The sequence below is a fragment of the Galeopterus variegatus genome, unplaced genomic scaffold, assembly GCF_000696425.1.
Source record: "Galeopterus variegatus unplaced genomic scaffold, G_variegatus-3.0.2 Scaffold107, whole genome shotgun sequence".
NCBI lineage: Eukaryota > Metazoa > Chordata > Mammalia > Dermoptera > Cynocephalidae > Galeopterus > Galeopterus variegatus.
In genome coordinates, this window is record NW_007726218.1 from 683,963 (window position 1) to 702,438 (window position 18,476).

General features: G+C 32.4%; 1 protein-coding gene across 1 annotated transcript in view; it reads right to left on the reverse strand.

Moving 5' to 3' along the window:
* POT1 (protection of telomeres 1) overlaps positions 1–18,476 on the reverse strand; it is a 112,833-nt gene that overhangs the window by 72,890 nt on the left and 21,467 nt on the right. Inside the window, exons 3-5 of the mRNA XM_008585723.1 lie at positions 16,774–16,879; positions 15,703–15,750; positions 12,658–12,772 (exon numbers count right to left, since the gene is read on the reverse strand). Coding sequence (XP_008583945.1) covers positions 12,658–12,772; positions 15,703–15,711 — 124 coding nt within the window. The 5' untranslated portion in view covers positions 15,712–15,750; positions 16,774–16,879. The remainder of the gene's footprint in view (positions 1–12,657; positions 12,773–15,702; positions 15,751–16,773; positions 16,880–18,476) is intronic.

The following is an 18,476-nucleotide window of genomic DNA, read 5'->3' on the forward strand; positions in this document are numbered from 1 at the left end:
GAGAGACATGACATAGAAGAACACAGGCAATATAAATCTCACACAAAAGGGTAATTGTAGTCTCTGTGGTTCACAAACAACTTCAGTGTACTATATTTTAGTGTTTCTAAATGCTTTTTTATTCTTAACTTTATATCTTAAAAAATATCGCTAGCTAGAGATATTTTTAAATGGGAATAAAAAGGTGTTCTTTTTAACTTTAGAGCCTTTTTAAAAGTAGCAAACTGGTTAAATCCCCAAAAGATCAAATCTATTGTGAAAAAAGGACAATTAATAACATATTTAAGAATGTCATTATCTTTTGATTGAATTTGATATAATACTTAGCATTTGTATACATTTAGTGCTTCGAAAAATTTCAGACTAATTTCATAAACATAAATTAAGCTATACATCCTTATAAGGTAGGCAAATCTAATCAGTTGCTAAATTCCACTGATCCTACTATTCTACAATCACACCTTTTTCTTTAATGTCATAGCCCAAGTTTATATCCTTTTTCTTTTATATTCAGGCCAATGTAAAAATTTCTTAATAGTGCCCCTTTGTCTCTATTTCTTTCCCTTTACAGCAATACTACTGCACAACCACCATGTTTTCTTCAATCTTGTCATTCTCTTCCCCAGGGCTTTTCTACTGCATACAGAATAAAAAACTAAGTATTTAGCCAGAAATGATATGACACAATCTGCCACTAATCTACCCTTCCAATTACATTCTCCAATATTATTCTTCCAGCACTTTATATTTCAGACAAACTGAACTTAATATCCCTGTATGAATTCTGCAGTGCCCACGTACATGGCTTTCTTCACATCCTATGCTACCTGAATCCCTTCTTTATTTCTTCAAGTCAAATACTAACGCCATCACCTGGCGACCTTTTAAGTAATAATTAAATTCTCTGTCTCAGGTTTTTCATCTATAAAATGGAATAATAAAAAGAACCTAACACACAGGAGGTTTGTGAGGATTAAATAAGATTATACATTAAAAAATACTCTTATGAGTTAGGTACAATTACAAGTAATCTTCAAGGCATTGCATATTTGGGAAGGCCCTTCTCTAAAACACCTTCCAGAGTCCCATAATAAAAGTAATCCCCATTTGAACTCCCTATTGCACTTTATCATCTCACACAGTACACACCATTTTCTATCTTATATACAGTTTTAAAGTTTTATTTTTAGTACAACTTGGATATAAAGAGTTTAAATGCATACACACACACACACACACCCCAGACCCTTTCTCTCTTAATATCTTGTAGTCTGTATCATTCAAAATTTTGTATGCCTCTTTCCTTGAAAACAGAAGTAAAAATTATACTGATACATTCTAAGTTCAGGCAGTAGATTTATTTTGGTACAAGATTTATCACAAATTGAAGATAATTTGGTAAGGGTTAACGTGACTAGACAAAGAAAGATGGAGTGGATGAGCCCCCAGACACACACTATCTTGCAAGAAATCTTAGGGAGAAATAGAGTAGTAAAAACTAAACTTGCAATTTCGACTGTAAGAACTTTACGTCAGAAGTCTTTCTTAAAAATTTTCCGTAATACCAAAATAAGTACAGAAACAATTATATGAGTTAAACGTTAATTCATTCACACATTAAATATTGAGTGCCTGATATATACTAAGAATTGTGCTTGATGCTATAGCAGGGAGAGAAGCTAGAATCAAATAAATAATTAAATCACTCGGTGATCACTGCAACAACAGATACTCAGGGGACATATATATTAGAAAGCATTTAATAAAGAGACCAGTTGGGGTGGAGGCAGGGTAAGTAAAGAATGCTTTAGAGCAGGGTTTTTCAACCTCAGTGGCACTGACATATTGAGCTAGATAATTCACTGTTGGGTGAAAGGGTGGGAGGGAAGACTGTCCTTTGCACTCTAGAATATTAAGCAGCATATCTGGTCTCTACTCACTAGATTCTAGTAGTGCTGCCCCAGCTATAACAACTAAAATACCTCCGGAGGGTAAAATCACCCTAGGTTGAAAACCACTGCTTTAAAGAAATATCTACTTTGAGTTGTGAAGAATCACCTTTTAGCCTGATAAAGAAGAAATAACATTCTAGGAGAAGAGAAAAGCAGGAACATGATCCAGAACCAAGAAACAAATGTAGAAGCTGCATTTATTTATTGAAGCTGCAAATATTTCATTAGGGCTACTGAAGAGAGAAATGTAATGTAAATATCTTAAAGGACATATAATGCTCAACAGCTGAATCATTTTGTGACCCCCAAAATCCTCAAAACATTTCATTTTATCAAACTCCACTAAACTTTAACTTCGTTTAAATGAATGTTTAAAAGCTACATAAGTATCTCAAATATACATCATACTGTACAGGGTACTTCAAAAAGTTCCTGAAAAAACAGGATTAAAAGATAATATGGGGCCGGCCCGGTGGCGCACTGCTACAGTGCGCCGCTTGGGAGCGTGGTGGCGCTCCCGCCGAGGGTTCGGATCCCACATACAGACCGGTTCCCGCTCACTGGCTGAGCAAGGTGCGGGAGCAATACCAAGGGTTGCGATCCCGTTGCTGGTCCCGGTCCAGTACGGGCGTGACACTGAGGGTTGTGATCCATTGCCAGACACGAAAAAAAAGACAAAAAGGAAAAAAAAAAAAAAAAGGTAATATGAATCTTCCCATGAACTATCTTTTTAAAATTTTTTTTGGCAGCTGGCCAGTATGGGAATCCAAACCCTTGACCTTGGTGTTACAATACCACACTCTAACCAACTGAGCTAACTGGCCAGCCCTAGGCAATTTTTAACTTTAAAGTAATTTTTGTGAAACCAAATATTACTAAAATCCACTTACATGAGAACTAATACAGCAAAGCATTCACTGACAGCCATTTAAAAGATCTTTTTTGTAATAATTCTCAAAAATTAATCTTTCAAAGACCAACTGCCAACTGTGATAGTTGTCATATAAGTAAAGATGCTGATTGCATATATAACCAATGCAATCTGAACAAATCAGCTTTATCATATTTTAAATTAAACATAGAAAACCATAAATTAAATACAGAAAAATTATTTTTCTTTGGTCTAGAATATAAACAAAGTGTAATCCACATAAGTACCTTAGGTCCTTCATAACAGTCCCTGAAAAAACACTCTACAATAGCATAAAATGCTTCAATATACTGCTAACATTCCACTGTTAAAATTATATTTAAGTCAACTTCTTAAGCAGTTGGCTTTTGAAATTGAAAAGTGAATTTTTTATTATAAAAGTCTGACAACTTTTGTTGCTATTTCCAAAGTCTGAAATGTTCCTCTTTTTCTTCATCTATCAAAATCCAATTTTTCCTTGAAAGTTCAGCTCAAATGCTATCTTTTAGAAGCCTTTCCCACATTAGCATTCATCTTCTCATTTTCATTCCCAAAGCCCCTTGCCTATTCCTTCAGTTTCAGCAGGCAACCATGCCTTATATTACCTAGTTGTTTACATTTAGGTCTCTCTTACTTGTAAACTGAGAGCCTATCATTTTATTATTAGACAACTAGGTCCAGTACAATGCTACAGAAGACTAGCAAAAAAATCTTTAATTTAATGAATAAATGAATGTACCAAGTTTTAAGAATGAGAAAACAGTACTGGTTTTTGTGATGCATCAAAACAATTCAAATTATAAACTAATAGAATATAGAACTTACTCTCTAAATCAGCAAGCTAATAATTTTCTAGAGGAATAGGTCATGAAAGACAGAGTACTGGGATATGAACAGAAAGCCAGACTGAAGCTTCAGGTTTCATCAAAGAATTTATTCCTGCATATGAGAAAGAGCAAGCAATATGAAGGTACAGTAACAGGGGAAAAAAAATCTTCTCTCCACATCTCCAGGTGGAAAAAATGGGCAGAACAGCTGGAAAATAGTGGGGGTCAGTTGAAGAAGAAAGGTTTAACTCACCTTTCTACTACTTTAAAGAGATGCGTGATGGCTAGCCATGACATGGATGCCTTCCGTTTCTGAAAGTAAGAGTGTCAAGCACCTGGAAAGAGTCTTACCTCACTCACCTAGACATTATTAATTTATCTGTCTTCCCCACAAAATATAATTCGTTGAGGTCAGAAACAATAACATATAAATCTTAGAATTTGCCATGCCTAATATAATACCTGGCATATAGAAAGTACTCAACAAATGTTGGTTGAATAAATGAATAAACATGAGTGAACAAAAAAATAAAACTATGTATTTAATTTGTTTTAAATGCCAAACATTAAAACAAGAGGATACTCTTGTGATTTTGATATTATCTGGATATTCAGATAAGTGAATATGAATATACCACAGATCAGGAGGAGCTCACAACCTGGGGTTCAAAAGTAGAAGGCATGAACCATTGGTACTGTACGCATAACTTCATATACATGTACGTGCGTTTTTCTAGGATAGGCTCTATGACTGTCATTACATGTTCGTAAGGGCATATATGTTTGCGAAAGGTTTAAAACTTCAAAGGTGGATTTTTAATTTAAAAAATTAAAAAATATAATTAAATATTACATATAATTTTATATCATACTGGATACTTGAATCTGTCTTTGATGAATAAGAAAGATCTTGGGTCTATGGAGTATCAATGAGTCATTAATTATTCAGTAATTAATAAATTATTTTTCAACCATTTTAATTCTGGATAAGTGGGAGTTACACTTTTAAAAATTAAAAGGCAACATACATGAACACATAACCATTTAATATGCAACCAATACTACTAACACAAAATAAAAATATTCAAACGATTATGCTATATGACATTATACATAAATGACAAGTCATTCTCAAAATTGAAAATTAACAGTATTTTTATAAAGCCAAAAACAGCATTGTAGGGATAGCTGGGATGTTTTTACATATCCGAGCACCCTATCCCAAGAACTAAAAGTAAGCACAACTGATATGGGCTCTCAGAAATCCAAAGTTTTTGATATTACTCTAAGAAATTTGTTTATAATGCTCAATAAGTGGCTAAAACAGATGTCCTTTTATAAGACAACAAACAGTAAGAAAGGTCTGCTTTTAGAAACACTGTAAAATCGAAACTGCTAAAGTTTAATCAAACTGCTTAAAACTTTTAGAAAATGGAGTTTTAAAGAGAGGCAGGGTAGGAAAAACAATAAATGATTTGGGAACATAGAGCATTCCTGAGGTAAGGCAGAGAGCCACCAGTGATGTACCAACTTACATGGCACAAAAAGGCATAAAAGAGAGAAGGGCCTCAAAATTTGGGGAAAGAACAAAAAGAGAGAAGTGTACAATAAAAAATAAAGACATAAATATTTTGCCTATTCTCTCCCTTCTTCTAGACTCAAATATTAGAAGACTAGGCACAAACAGGTTCCCTTTTCCTCTCCCTGTTTGCTCACAGTGTGTAGGTATTATGGTGTTGATCACACAAGGATGAGCCACATACTATTAAAACGTCTGGAAACATTTTATGGCCTGCATACATTTATTTTATTTACAAGAGCAGGTAATAAGAACAGAGTAAACATGTTTCAAATTTAAAAAATAGTAAGCTACTAGGGTACTTCAAAAAGTTCATGAAAAGATTTGTATTGGCTTTTAATTCTATTTTTCCACAAACTTTTTAATGTACCCTCCTATTTCTTAAAATTTGATATACAGCTAAAATTAAACTATATGTGTTACCTATGAAAATATGATTGATGATATATGTCCATGGCAAAAACTGCATACCTAAGTCAATCTAGCCAGCTCCCAAAGGAAAAAGTAAAGAGGCTTTCAAAGAAAATCACTGCTATAAAATCTCAAACGTCCTAAGACAATGACCTTATTTTCTTATATGAAAGAGGCCATATTATGTATCCCTAATGAATCATTACCAAATCTATTTTGATGATATAATGACACTGTAATATATGTTGATTCCATAATGCTTGAGGAATTCTTTATCAGTTTTTATAATAAATCTTACCACTACTGCATAAGAATGTTAGTATTATATATCCTCCGAACAACTGGTAAACTTCTGTGAGAATAAAAGTTACAACTCCTCCAAGACTAAATATAACGCTTGGGAAATGAAGCATTTCTTACCAGAAAAAGGTTGCTACCAGAAATAAGACAGCATGCTACAGGTCATATGTAATCATTGGTACTCAGGATGAGAGGAAATTCTTCAAGAAAAATTTTAGTCAAGGTAAAGTAAGGATGCCAAATTGCACCTAATCGCCTCTACTACATTAAATTAAACATTTATAACATGAATTTTAATGAAAAATTCTAGCTAATGGATATATAACAGAAAAATTTTTTTTCCATCTTTTGAGTTGCATAAACGTAATCTTCCTCCACATAACTAGTTATGTACATCTGGATGTTATTCAGATTGTGGTTCTATATTTGTGAAATAATATTGCTTTACATAATATTGAAAAAGGCTCAGCTGTAGACTGGTCCTGTACATTTATTCTAGTACTTCTCTGTGGTAATACTAATGAAGTTGATCCTTTCCTGTACTCAAATATCAGTGCTATTTGTCTGACTCTCTCCTGCAGCATTCACTTCTATTGCAGGATGGGTTCTATCAACAGAAATAAAAATGGAACTGTAACTAAAGCTATAAGCTGGATAGTTTTAAAACTTTACTGTCCGGCTAGTAGTGAAGACATCTTTTTGTGTCATAAGATGTATTTTACAGTTTCAATGGCTATATTCAAATAAAATTGATGACATTCATTTTAATTTAGTATCTCAGGGGAAATAAAGAAACATATTTTCTCTATAATAACAGATGGTTCACTACTAGCCAAGAACTTTTTACTAAGGGACTGGATCCAACTAAACATATCTGACAGAGATATAAGATACATATGCATATGTAATAAACATTATAATTTCCCATGGCTTTCATTTTTTGCATATGATTTAACATAAGAAAACATGATTATACTATCTAATAACAACTGAAAATTAATATTGTCATCAATGTATTAAAAACAGCTATCATTTGACTCTACGTTACTATCATTTTTAGGTTTTTTGAAAATGGTGTATTTGTTGGTCAATTTATTTAAAGTTTCAGTGACAAGAAATAACAACATATCTAGTGCGAAAAGTTTTAAAATTATATCTTCTACCAAGTTAGATGAGCATTATTAGAAATAATGTAGCTTATATCTAAATTTGTCAGGCCAATCAAAGTCAACGAGGTAAAACTTATAATTGGAAGAGAATCATAATAACCACACCTTTACAGCTAACTCCTGGAAGTGGTGCATGTAAGATTCAGAGAAACTTTAATGGTGAGAGAAAACTACTCAGGTGAAAGTATATGTGTATGATGGGGCATGGAAATATAGACTTTAGGAAAAAGTAAAGTTAAAATGAAAATATTTGAAAGATACGTATTTAAATAAAAATTTCTTTGCTTTAACGTTCATGTTTAATGTATCCCTTTCCTCTAAAAACACAAAAATCATAAAAACTTTCCAAAAAACATTCCTTTGCAGTCTTCAGACTTAGTCTGTAATCTATTTCAAACTCATCTCCAGATTTAATGGCCTCCACATTGTCATTTACACATAGACTAGTTCTTTATGTCATACATTAATATGCTAACCACATGAAAATTAGATATTTTCCCCTATCCATCCCACTGAAGAGTACACTCCCAGCTTATTCCTCAATAATAAAATGTGTATATAATATGTATCTTTATAAATAAAATAGTTTTGTAATATGAACTCAATGAGAACATCTATGTGTTTCCAGCATGATCACAACTCCAGGATGATCACAAAAACAGTATTTCATCAACATCCATTATTTCACACTTTCAGCATCTCTGAAAAATGGCCACATCTTAAAAGTGACAGTAAAGCACACTCATAGTTTAATTGGCAGCATTTTTCTGTTCTTAATGATACATAAAATAATAATGCCTTTTATAAATGATAGTGTCTTAGAATAGATGAAATACAGTAATCAATGTTAAATTTACTTAAACTGAATTATATCGAGATGAAGTGTATGTTTTCTGTTTAATACCTCATGATAAAGTGAAATTCATAGTTTTTGATGCATTCTTTTAAATGTTTAAAAACTTAAATTATCATGTAACAATTTATAGGTTATGCCTTTTTAATTTACTTTAAAAATTACTCAAGTGTATGTGTGTGTATATATACATATATATGTCAAAACTGATGAAGAGGTCTAATCTCAACCTTCTAAATTCTTCATTTATCCTTTTCTTTGGGGGAGGAGCTGGAACATATAACATAAGATCTACCCTTTTAACAAATTTTTAAGTGTACGGTACAGTGTTGTTAACTATAAGCACAATGTTGTGCAGTAAATCTCTGCAACATTTTCATCTTGCATAACTACAACTTTATATTCAGTGGACAGCAACTTCCCACTCTCCCCACTCCCCACCCCCTGGCAATGACCATTTTCCTTTCTGCTCCTATGATTTTGACTACTTTAGATGCCTTTTATATAACTGTAAACGTGTGGTATTTATCTTTCTGTGGCTGTCTTATTTCACTTGGCATATTGCCCTCAAGGTTCATACATTTTGTCACATGACAGGGCTCTCTTCTCCTTTAAAATTGAATAATATTCCATTTGTGTATATACACCACATTTTCTAAATCTATTCATCCCTTGAGGGGCATGTTGTCTATTGTGAACAACGCTGTAATTAACATGGCAGTGCAAATATCTATTTGAGATCCTGATTTCGATTCTTTTGGATCAATACTCAGAAGTGAGATTGCTGGATCATATGGTAGTTCCACTTTTACTTTTTTAAGGAAACTTCACTTGTTTTCCATAATTGTTATGCTATTTCAGTCAACAACAGTGCACAAGTGTTCAAATTTCTCCATATCCTCACCAACACTTTTTTTTGTTTTGACAATGGATATCTGATTGTGGTTTTGATTTGTATTGCCCTGATAATTAGTGACACTGAGCATATTTTCATACCTGTTGGCCATCTGATTGTTATCTTTGGAAAAATGCTTATTCAAGTTCTTAACCAATTTTTTAATCATATTGTTAAAGTGTTTTTGCTATTGAGTTGTAGGAGTTCCTTACATATTATGGAAATTAACCCTCATGAGATATATGGTTTACAAACATTTTCTCCCATTCCATCAGTTGCCTTTTCACGCTATTCATTGTTTCCTTTGCTATGCAGAAGTTTTTTAGTTGACATAGTTACATTTGTCTATTTTTGCTTTTGTTACCTGTGCTTTTGGTGTCATATCCAAGAATTCATGGCCAGGGTCAATGTGAAGAAACTTTGTCCCTAGTTTTCTTCTCATAATTTAAATCTTTAATCCACTTTGAGTTGATATTTGTGAATGGTGTAAGATAATCATTCTTTTGCATGTGGATATGTAGTTTTCCTAATACCATTTGTTGAAGAGAGTATCCTTTCCCCGTGTGTATTCCTGGAGCCTCTGTTGGAGATCAGTTGACCATATATGTGTGGGTTTTTCCTGGACACTCTGTTCTGTTCCACTGGTCTGTATGTCTGTCTTTATGACAGTACCATACTGTTTTAATTATTGTAGCTCTGTAATGTATTTTGAAATCAGAAAGTGAGAGGCCTTCAGCTTTTTTCTATTTTCTCAAGATTGTTTTGGATATTTGGGGTCCTTTGTGGTTTCATATGAATTAGGTTTAATTTTTCTTTTTCTATTAAAAATGCCACTGAGATTTTGATAGGGATTGCATTTGAATATGTAGATCACTCTGAGTACTATGGACATCTTAACAATCTTCCAATCCATGAACATGTCATTCCACTTATTTGTGTCATCTTTAAAGTCTTTTAGTAATGTTTGGTACTTTTTAGGGCACGAGGCTTTCAACTTTTTAGTTAAATTTATTTACCTCCTTAGTTACGTTTATTAAGTATATTATAGTTTTTCATGCTATTTTAGATGCAACTGCTTTCTTCATTTCCTATTCAAATTGTTCATTATCAGTGTATAAAAACAACCAATTTTTGTATGTTAATTTTGTAGCCTGCAAGATTACTGGATTTCTGTACTAGTTCTAACAGTTTTATTGTGAAGTAATTTAGGGTTCTCTACTTACAGAATCAGGTCCTCTCAAACGAAGACCATTTAATTTCTTCCTTTCTGACTCAGATGGCTTTTAATTTCTTTTTCTTGCCTAACTGCTCTGCTAGGACTTCCAGTACTGTGCTGAACAGAAGTGGTGAGAGTGGGCATCCTTGCCTTGTTCCTGATCATAGAGGAAAAGCTTTCAGCTTTTCACTGTTGAGTATGTATTTGCTGTGGGCTTTTTCTAAATAAGCTTTATTAAATTGAGGTAATTTCCTTCTATTTCTGAATGTTTTTATCACACAAGGGTGCTGAATTTTGAATGTTTTTATCACAAACGGGTTTGAATTTTGTCAAATGCTGCATCTTCCAAGATGACTGCATAATTTTTACCCTTCGTTCTGTTAAGTGGTGTATCAAATTGATTGATTTCAAATCTTGAACCATCCTTACATCCCAGTGATGAATTCCACTTGGTCATTCTGTGTGATCCTTTTAATGTGCTGTTGAAATCAGTCTGCTGGTATTTTGTTGGGGATCTCAGCTTCTATGCTCATTAGTAATACTGTCTGTAATTTTGTTTTTGTAGTTTTTGTCTGGGTTTGGTATCAGGGTAATGCTGATTTCATACAATGAGTTTAAAAGTGCTCCCTCCTCTTTTTGGAAGAGTTTAAGAAGGAATGGCATTAATTTTCCTTTAAATATTCGGTAGAAGTCACCAGTGGTCCTGAGCTTTTCTCTTTATGGGGAGGTTTTTGGATTACTGACTTAACGGCCTTACTAGTTATAGTCCTTTTAGACTATTTCTTCATGATTCAGTATTTATGTTTTATGATCAGGTTTTATGTTTCTAGAAAAGTATCTATTTCAAGCAATTTGTTGCTGTAAAATTGTTCACAGTATTCTCTTATGATCCTCTGTATTTCTCTGAAATCAGCTGTGATGTCTCTTCTCTCATTTCTGATATATATTTTTTTCCTCTTAGTTAGCCTAGCTAAATGTCTGGCAATTTTGTTTACCTTTTCAAAAAACTAAGTTAGTTTCATTGATTTTTTTCCTATTGTTTTACAATACTTTATTTTGTTTATTTCTGCTGTGAGATCTTTATTTCCCTCCTTCGGATGTCTTGATGTTCTATCAATTAATAAAAGTGGCATACTGAAAGCTCCTACTATAATTGTGCCACTATTTCTCCCATTAGTTCTGCAATGTTTATTTCATATAGAAGGTGCCCTGTTCTTGGTGGCATTTATAACTATTATATTCTCTAGGTGAATTGACCCTTTCATCATTATATAATGTCCCTTGTCTCTTGTGACAGTTTTTGACTTAAAGTCCATTTTGTCTGATATAAGTATGGCCAATCCTGCTCTCTTTTGGCTCCCATTAGTATGGAATACCTTTTTCCACTCCTTCACTTTGAGCCTATGTGTGTCCTTAAATCTAAAGTGAGTCTTTTGTTGAAAGCATATAATTAGATCTTGTTTTTTTTTTTTTAAACCACTCAGCTACTGTATATCATTTGATTGGGGGATTTATTCCATCTATAATTAAAAGTAATTATTGATAGAGAAGGGCTTATTATTACATGCTTTAATTCTTTTCTCATTTTCTTTTGTGTATTTTCTATAAGTATTTTCTTTGTGATAATCACGGGGTTTACATAAAATATCTTATAACAATCTATTTTAAACTGATAATAACCTAACTTCAATCACACACAAAAACTCTACACTTTACTTTTCCTCCACCACCCTCCATGTTACTGATGTCACAATTTACATCTTTTTTATGTTGTGTATCCGTTAATATATTTCTATAGTTATAGTTATTTTTAAAATCTATTTGTCATTCAACTTCTATATCAGAATTTAAAACAATTTATGCATGTTAGGAAAATATAGGAAAATGGTCAGGGCCCCTCAGATGTTCAGAATCTTGCTGAGCATTGCCTGTAAATATCCTCAGGTGTTCCTTGTTACTATTTAATATAATTGCATATGGGCACCCAGGTGTCCTGGGTCATGGACTTGAGTATAAAGGACTAACAGCTCTAATCCACAGTGTTTCTTAGAACTCTCAAAGAAGCCACTAGGACAGCTGCTCCTAGCTCTGAATAAAGCCTATTAATTTTTTACCCACGGCTCCCAGGAACTTTTTCCTATTACCTAGGTCAGAGACCTGCGTGTGGAGGGTTTGTGACCCTGTCTGTGCAACAGATTTGAGGGGTCTATGAGCCCTAGCCCTAGTTTTACAATGGTCCATTACTGCAGTATTCTGTATTTGTTTATACATTTATCTTTACCAGTGAATTTTATACTTTAATATGCTTTCATGTGGTTATTTGGCATCCTTTTCTTTATTTATTCTTGTTGTCTTTAGACACTAGAATCTAAAGACCACATTTATTTATAAATAAAAATTGTCAAAAATATGCATCAGTGTTGTCTGGCAATTATAAATCAGATTTGAGCTCCTATTCCAAGACACAGGGTAGTGAAGGAGTTATGTTCCTAAAATCAATAATGCAGTTCTAGTCCATAAAAACTTCAACAATCTTAGTACTTACCAGTTCCTTTGCTTAGATATGGGGGCTTAAAGAACTTTACAACACCATAGACATTGACAATTGTACCACCCTTAAGTTGATTCAGGGGTGTGTATGTATAATTTGTTGCTGGAACCTAAAGAAAGAGAAGACAGTGAATATGTTAATATTAAGTATTTACATTTCAGAATCATGTTATGATTTTACTGGTATATTAGCAAATCCACCTAACTATATTTTATTCTTTTAAGTGTTGAAAAAAGGCTATAGTCTGAAAAAAGGCAATGCACAGCTTATAAAGGTTACTATACAAACCAACCAGTTTTCCTTAGAAATAACATTGTTTATAAATGGTGTAATTTGTATACAAGTCCATAAAAGCATAATTAATCCACAATGTAATTGAAGCATTATACTTCTTCAATAAAAAAGAAAATAATATATTAAAATATCAGCAATTAATGTGAAAACTGAAGCAATAACAGAAAATAAAATTTTTTTTTCTTTAAATTTGGGTATCCTCAATGTTAAAGATCTAGGAAAAGTGAGTTTTATTAAAGGGAAATAACTGAGGATGATGAGACATTTCTAGAAGCCCTTAAAGGGCAATTAGAATACTGGCTCTATCAATAAAGAATTCTATGGCTTGTAAGTTTAGAAATTCTTTTCTGTCTAGAACACTCCCAAGGGTAATAAAGCATCTAACAGGCCCTTCAGTAATTAAATCACTCTAGCTATCTTTAAGTTAGTACTTCCCCAACTTATCTGGCCAGGAAATCACATCTGGAAAACAAGAAATCATACTACTATGAGACACAGCAAATTCTAAGAAATGTAGTTAAAGAGGTTTTGGTTCTGGTTTTTAAGCTTAACAAATATCACTTCAAAATTTATGATATAATTTCTTTTTCCCCTCCTATATTGTTATAAAGATTTTATGTAGGTCCAAATAAAGCCAAGTTTTGATTCATAAATAGCATAAAGAGATTAAAAATAGTAGTAAGAAAACAGAAAGATTATTTTCTGAAATAATGTGCATAAGTTTGGGAAAAAAAGAGAAAATGTTTTGCAGGGCTATGTCTGCATATTAACCGAGATACCAAATCAGTCCTTAAAAGGCTTCAGTTTGGTGGCACATCATCCTCCCACCGCAGCCCAACTGGAAATTTGTATACCACCACTCCGAAAGTTAAAATTTTAAAACTCAAATCAAAATGAATTAATTGGTTCTTTCCAAGGAAGCCGAACCCTCAGGTCAAACACAAGAAGAATACAGCTTAGATATCTAATCAAATTTTAACATGAAATAAAAGCTAATCAATGATGAAATAAGAATAATGGTCAGCACATGGAACAAGAGAGAAAAGATATGTGCTAAGCTTATAAAATAACTGGACCCAATAATCTATCTTAAGTATCTCCCTAAAGTAGAGATGAATGGGGAAGGCCAGCACAGCTCAATGACACTAACCACTATGATCATCCAGGTAACAAAAACATGCCCTGCACTAATTGAAAGACAAACCATAGGACAGAAATAACTTGAATTCAGAGTCGCTTTAGAAAGAATCTTTGAAAAGATATTTTAAGGAAGGAACCAATTAAGCAAAGTACAGAAGTTGGGAATGAGACAAACAACAGTGTTCTAAAGCAGAGAAAACAAATTCAACACGTTTGAAAATCTGGAATGAGGTTTGCGTGCCTGGAGCACACTGGCCAAAGGTAATAACAGGAGTAGGTTGAACAGTAACATAGGGGTTTGTTTATGTTGGGCCTTCAGATCATTTAAGTGGGCCAATGAAATGTCTTCAAATCTTGAAGATTGTAGAAGATCAAACATTTATTCTAAGTCGCTTGAAAAGGGCCATTCTTCAGTTATTGGAAAACAAAATACTCTATTTCCTAAATTCTAAAAACACCTTTGTTTCTAAGATAAGACTAGTCATTTAATAATACATTTTCAAGAAAATATCAACACTTTTTAAGGAAGACATTAAGAACCTCAACAGCAATAACTAGCAGTTTTCTTAATATAAACTCCAAGATCTATGCTCAGTTCAAAAATGTGGAAATATGCAAAATTAGAATCTTAAAATTAGGAAAATAAAGTCAAATAAATATGCACCTAATTTACTTAAGTTAGAATACCTGGGCTTTGTGAAAAACCATTGTTGCTAAGTTCAGAAGCCTTTTTATTTACTTCTGTCTTATTTACAGGTTCATAGATATATCAAATATTTGAAGTTGACTATAACAATTGTGGGAAATACTAATACCCAGGGCTAATTTACATTTTTAAAAAAGTACATCAATCTTTTTATTGGTTGTAGTTTCTCCCCAAAACAAATTTTAATTATACTACTACTCAGAACTGAAAACCTATGTCCTGTAGTCACTGCCAACTAGAAACAAAGTTCCTGCACTCTTGTCCATTAGAAACTAAAGGTTTAAAAACATAAGTAGAACATATACATTATATTAAACTGTATCAATATATTACCTTCTTTCCAGTTTCACTCAGCTACAGGTAGCCCACCTGTAAAAATGGGAACCTTCCTATTGCTATGAGATAAAACTTTATAAATCAGTGAAAAACAAAAGATGTTTTTTTAAAAAAAAAAAAAAAAAAAGCAAAACGTATCACAAGTATAAAAAACTTCTTTACTTAAAATTACATAATTTGTCAAACCAAAATTCAGCACATGATAGTCTCTTTAAATACAAGCTAATGAAAAATAAACGAATTTGCCTACAGTTAAAAACTAATAAAAATCTCAGTGTCTTCATACAATAAAAACCTTTTTTTGATTTTAAGTTTCTTGTGTGTGTACAGTTTATGCAAAATATCAGCAGACATTCCAGACAACAGAATAATTAGATATCAATTACTAGGTAAATATATAACTTGAATGTAACATTACCAGACATAAAAAAGTAAAGATTATGTTTTCCCATTGTACTGATACAATTTCGAAGTCAGATAATAAAGTGGATCATATGTACCTATATGTGTGTTTATGTATGGATGTAGGTGTACATACTCTAAGTTAAACAATATCATCTTACCAAAGACATTGATTCTGTAGAAAAATCTCTTACAGATTTAACATAAACCTAGAAAGAAAAAACAGGAAGAAAAAGTTTATTTGTATATCAACAACCTACAATGTGATTACAGGCCTTCCACTGTAGTATAAATACACACTTAGCTGTATAATATTCAAATCCACCAGAAGGGCATAACATTACAGCTTACAAACTAAGAATGACATATACAAAGTTGTCCGAACTATAGCAACTAAAAAAATTAAAGATGTAACGCAAACAAAAATGTTCCTTAAAAAAACTTTGCATTCTTAGAGTTTAAATTACACCAATATTCAGTTCTCAGGATAGAATGTAAAACAGAATAAACTTCTATCAGCCCAACAGAAACGGAAGATTAGAGTTGATATTCAAAATTTTTCCTGCATAGGACTTTGGTCTTTTTCAGAAAGAAAAATAAAAGGAAGTGCAATGGTAATCACTCTAACTGCAAATCTCACCCATTTTCAGCCTACTTCATTAACTTTAATATCAAATCCGGCCATCTCTAACTCTTGCAGTGCCTTTGCGAATACTAGAAAAAAAAACAGGCAAATGTTGGCCTACAGGCACATAGCTTCCAACTCTACCTGACAGCCTTGACCGAAGAGGTAGTTTACAAAGGGGGAAGAGGGAGATAAGAGGGAAGAGTGAAGAGGGAAAGAAAGGATGATCACCTTCACAAAGAATAGGACAAAATCAGTTTTTAGTTTTACCTAAAAAGGGGTACTTGAATAATCCGAAGTAAAATCAAGTAGACCACCTAAAGTGCCTGATGGTATAATTACAAAGAATAGGATGAGGTCTAGAGTGTGCAGTTTTGTACGTTTCATTAAAAAGTATCTATAAAGGATTTTCCTTTTCTATCTGGAGTCATTCTAAACATAAAGGCAAAAGAAGAATTTCTATTTTTTAAACTTAAAATATTTCACTAAAATAATTCAGTCAGACTAAGTAGTTTATCTGCAGATTTACAGAAATAATGTTTCTATCCCATTACTTTATTAGCTCATTAAAACCACAATACGATTAGAGACTAAAAGTTGCACTTACATAAACAGTTGAAGTTTTCAAATGCTTTCAAAAATATGCAAAATTTACCATCTCTGCCTGTGGAAGGTGCTGACAAAACAATAAATCCAGTCACAGCAATGGTGTCCTATATAGAAAAAAAGTTTCTTAATCATCAAAATATTTATAATTCTAAATTTCTTATAAATCCTTATTTACATTATTATTTAAAAACAGGAATTACTTCTATAAAAGAGAAAACTGGTTAACCTAATCTTGTTTAATGCTTACTGAATATATGATTTAGACTATCACCTCCTTTAAAAGGGGCTTCAACATCTACAGCCACAATGTAGCCATCGATGAGTACAGTGCCCCACACTTCATGGACCAGGAAAATACTAAATCACTTAGAAGATTTTATTTATTTAATCTATTTAAAAGATTTTGTTTATTTAGATGTTCTAACAGTATTAAAAATGCAATTAAATGAAACTGAAATTCAAAATTGAGACTACATTGAGAAAAGTATGTCATTAGTGCAAAAATGCCACATTATTACAAAACTAATATATGCGTATAAATCCAGGGCATGAGACTTAAATAAGAAATTTCCATTTACATACTAATAAAAATAGAGACATTTTCTTTCTGCTTATGTTTATAACAAGAAGAAGCCATTATCCATTTATTCCTGCCTCTCTCATTCCTTAAATCTCCTTTTTCTTATTTTCCAGATACTAGAACATACTCAAACAGTTGTATCTTGCTGTATTATATATTTTTATTACTCTACTCCCCTAATTTTAACATCCAAATCTTAAGATATATAACAATTCCTGGGCTTTATGTCATGTTCCTTAAATAACCTTAGTATCTATCAAGTGGAAGTTTTCGGGACTACTGCTTTTTGCTCTGCACATATGAGGGTCTGGTGTCAATTCCCAGAATTCTCTATTCACATTCATTAACCTGGCTGTGAGTGTCTTGAAGACAGGTCATGTTTTATTCTGCTCTGTATTTACAGGGCCTGCATAAAGCAGGCACTCTGTAAACAAACAGTCTGTGAATCAAAGGAAGAATCTTATGCTGCCTTTTTAAAAATCTCTAGCCCCAACCTTACGTATTTAGCTTTGCAAATTCCTACATTTCTTTTCCTTCACTTAAGACTGCAAATATACCTGTGTGTATTCCAATGATGCCAAATAACCACAACTCTTTAGAGTAAAATGGGAGAAAATTTTCTTTCTCACTGAAGATTTATATATTTCCATAATACTTCAGCAGTTTAAAAGGAGAATAAAACATGCTTCTGAAATAAATAAATCATTGTTACAATTGAAACACTAACTCTGCTTTCAACTGATGAATACGTTTTGATTTAAATGAAAACTTAAGATTGCAGTAAAAAACTTAAAGTTGTTTAATCAAATTAACACAGGAAAGATAAATACAGGGAGGAGGCCACTGGTTTACAAAATTATCTTGATGAGCACCAGAAAGAATCTATCTCTTGTTGTTCTCTATTCTATTTAAAAATATTTTCAAACATAAACATTATATGGAAAGAAACACACCAAATGAAGTGTTGGGGTACAGATGATCTCTTCTCTTTCAATTTTTCTGTACAACCTAAATTTTTTAAAGAATGAGTATGTATTTCTTTTATTTTTTTTTTTTTTTTTTTTTTTTTTTTTAATTTTTTTTTTTTTTAAATTTTTTATTTTGTCAATATACAATGTATA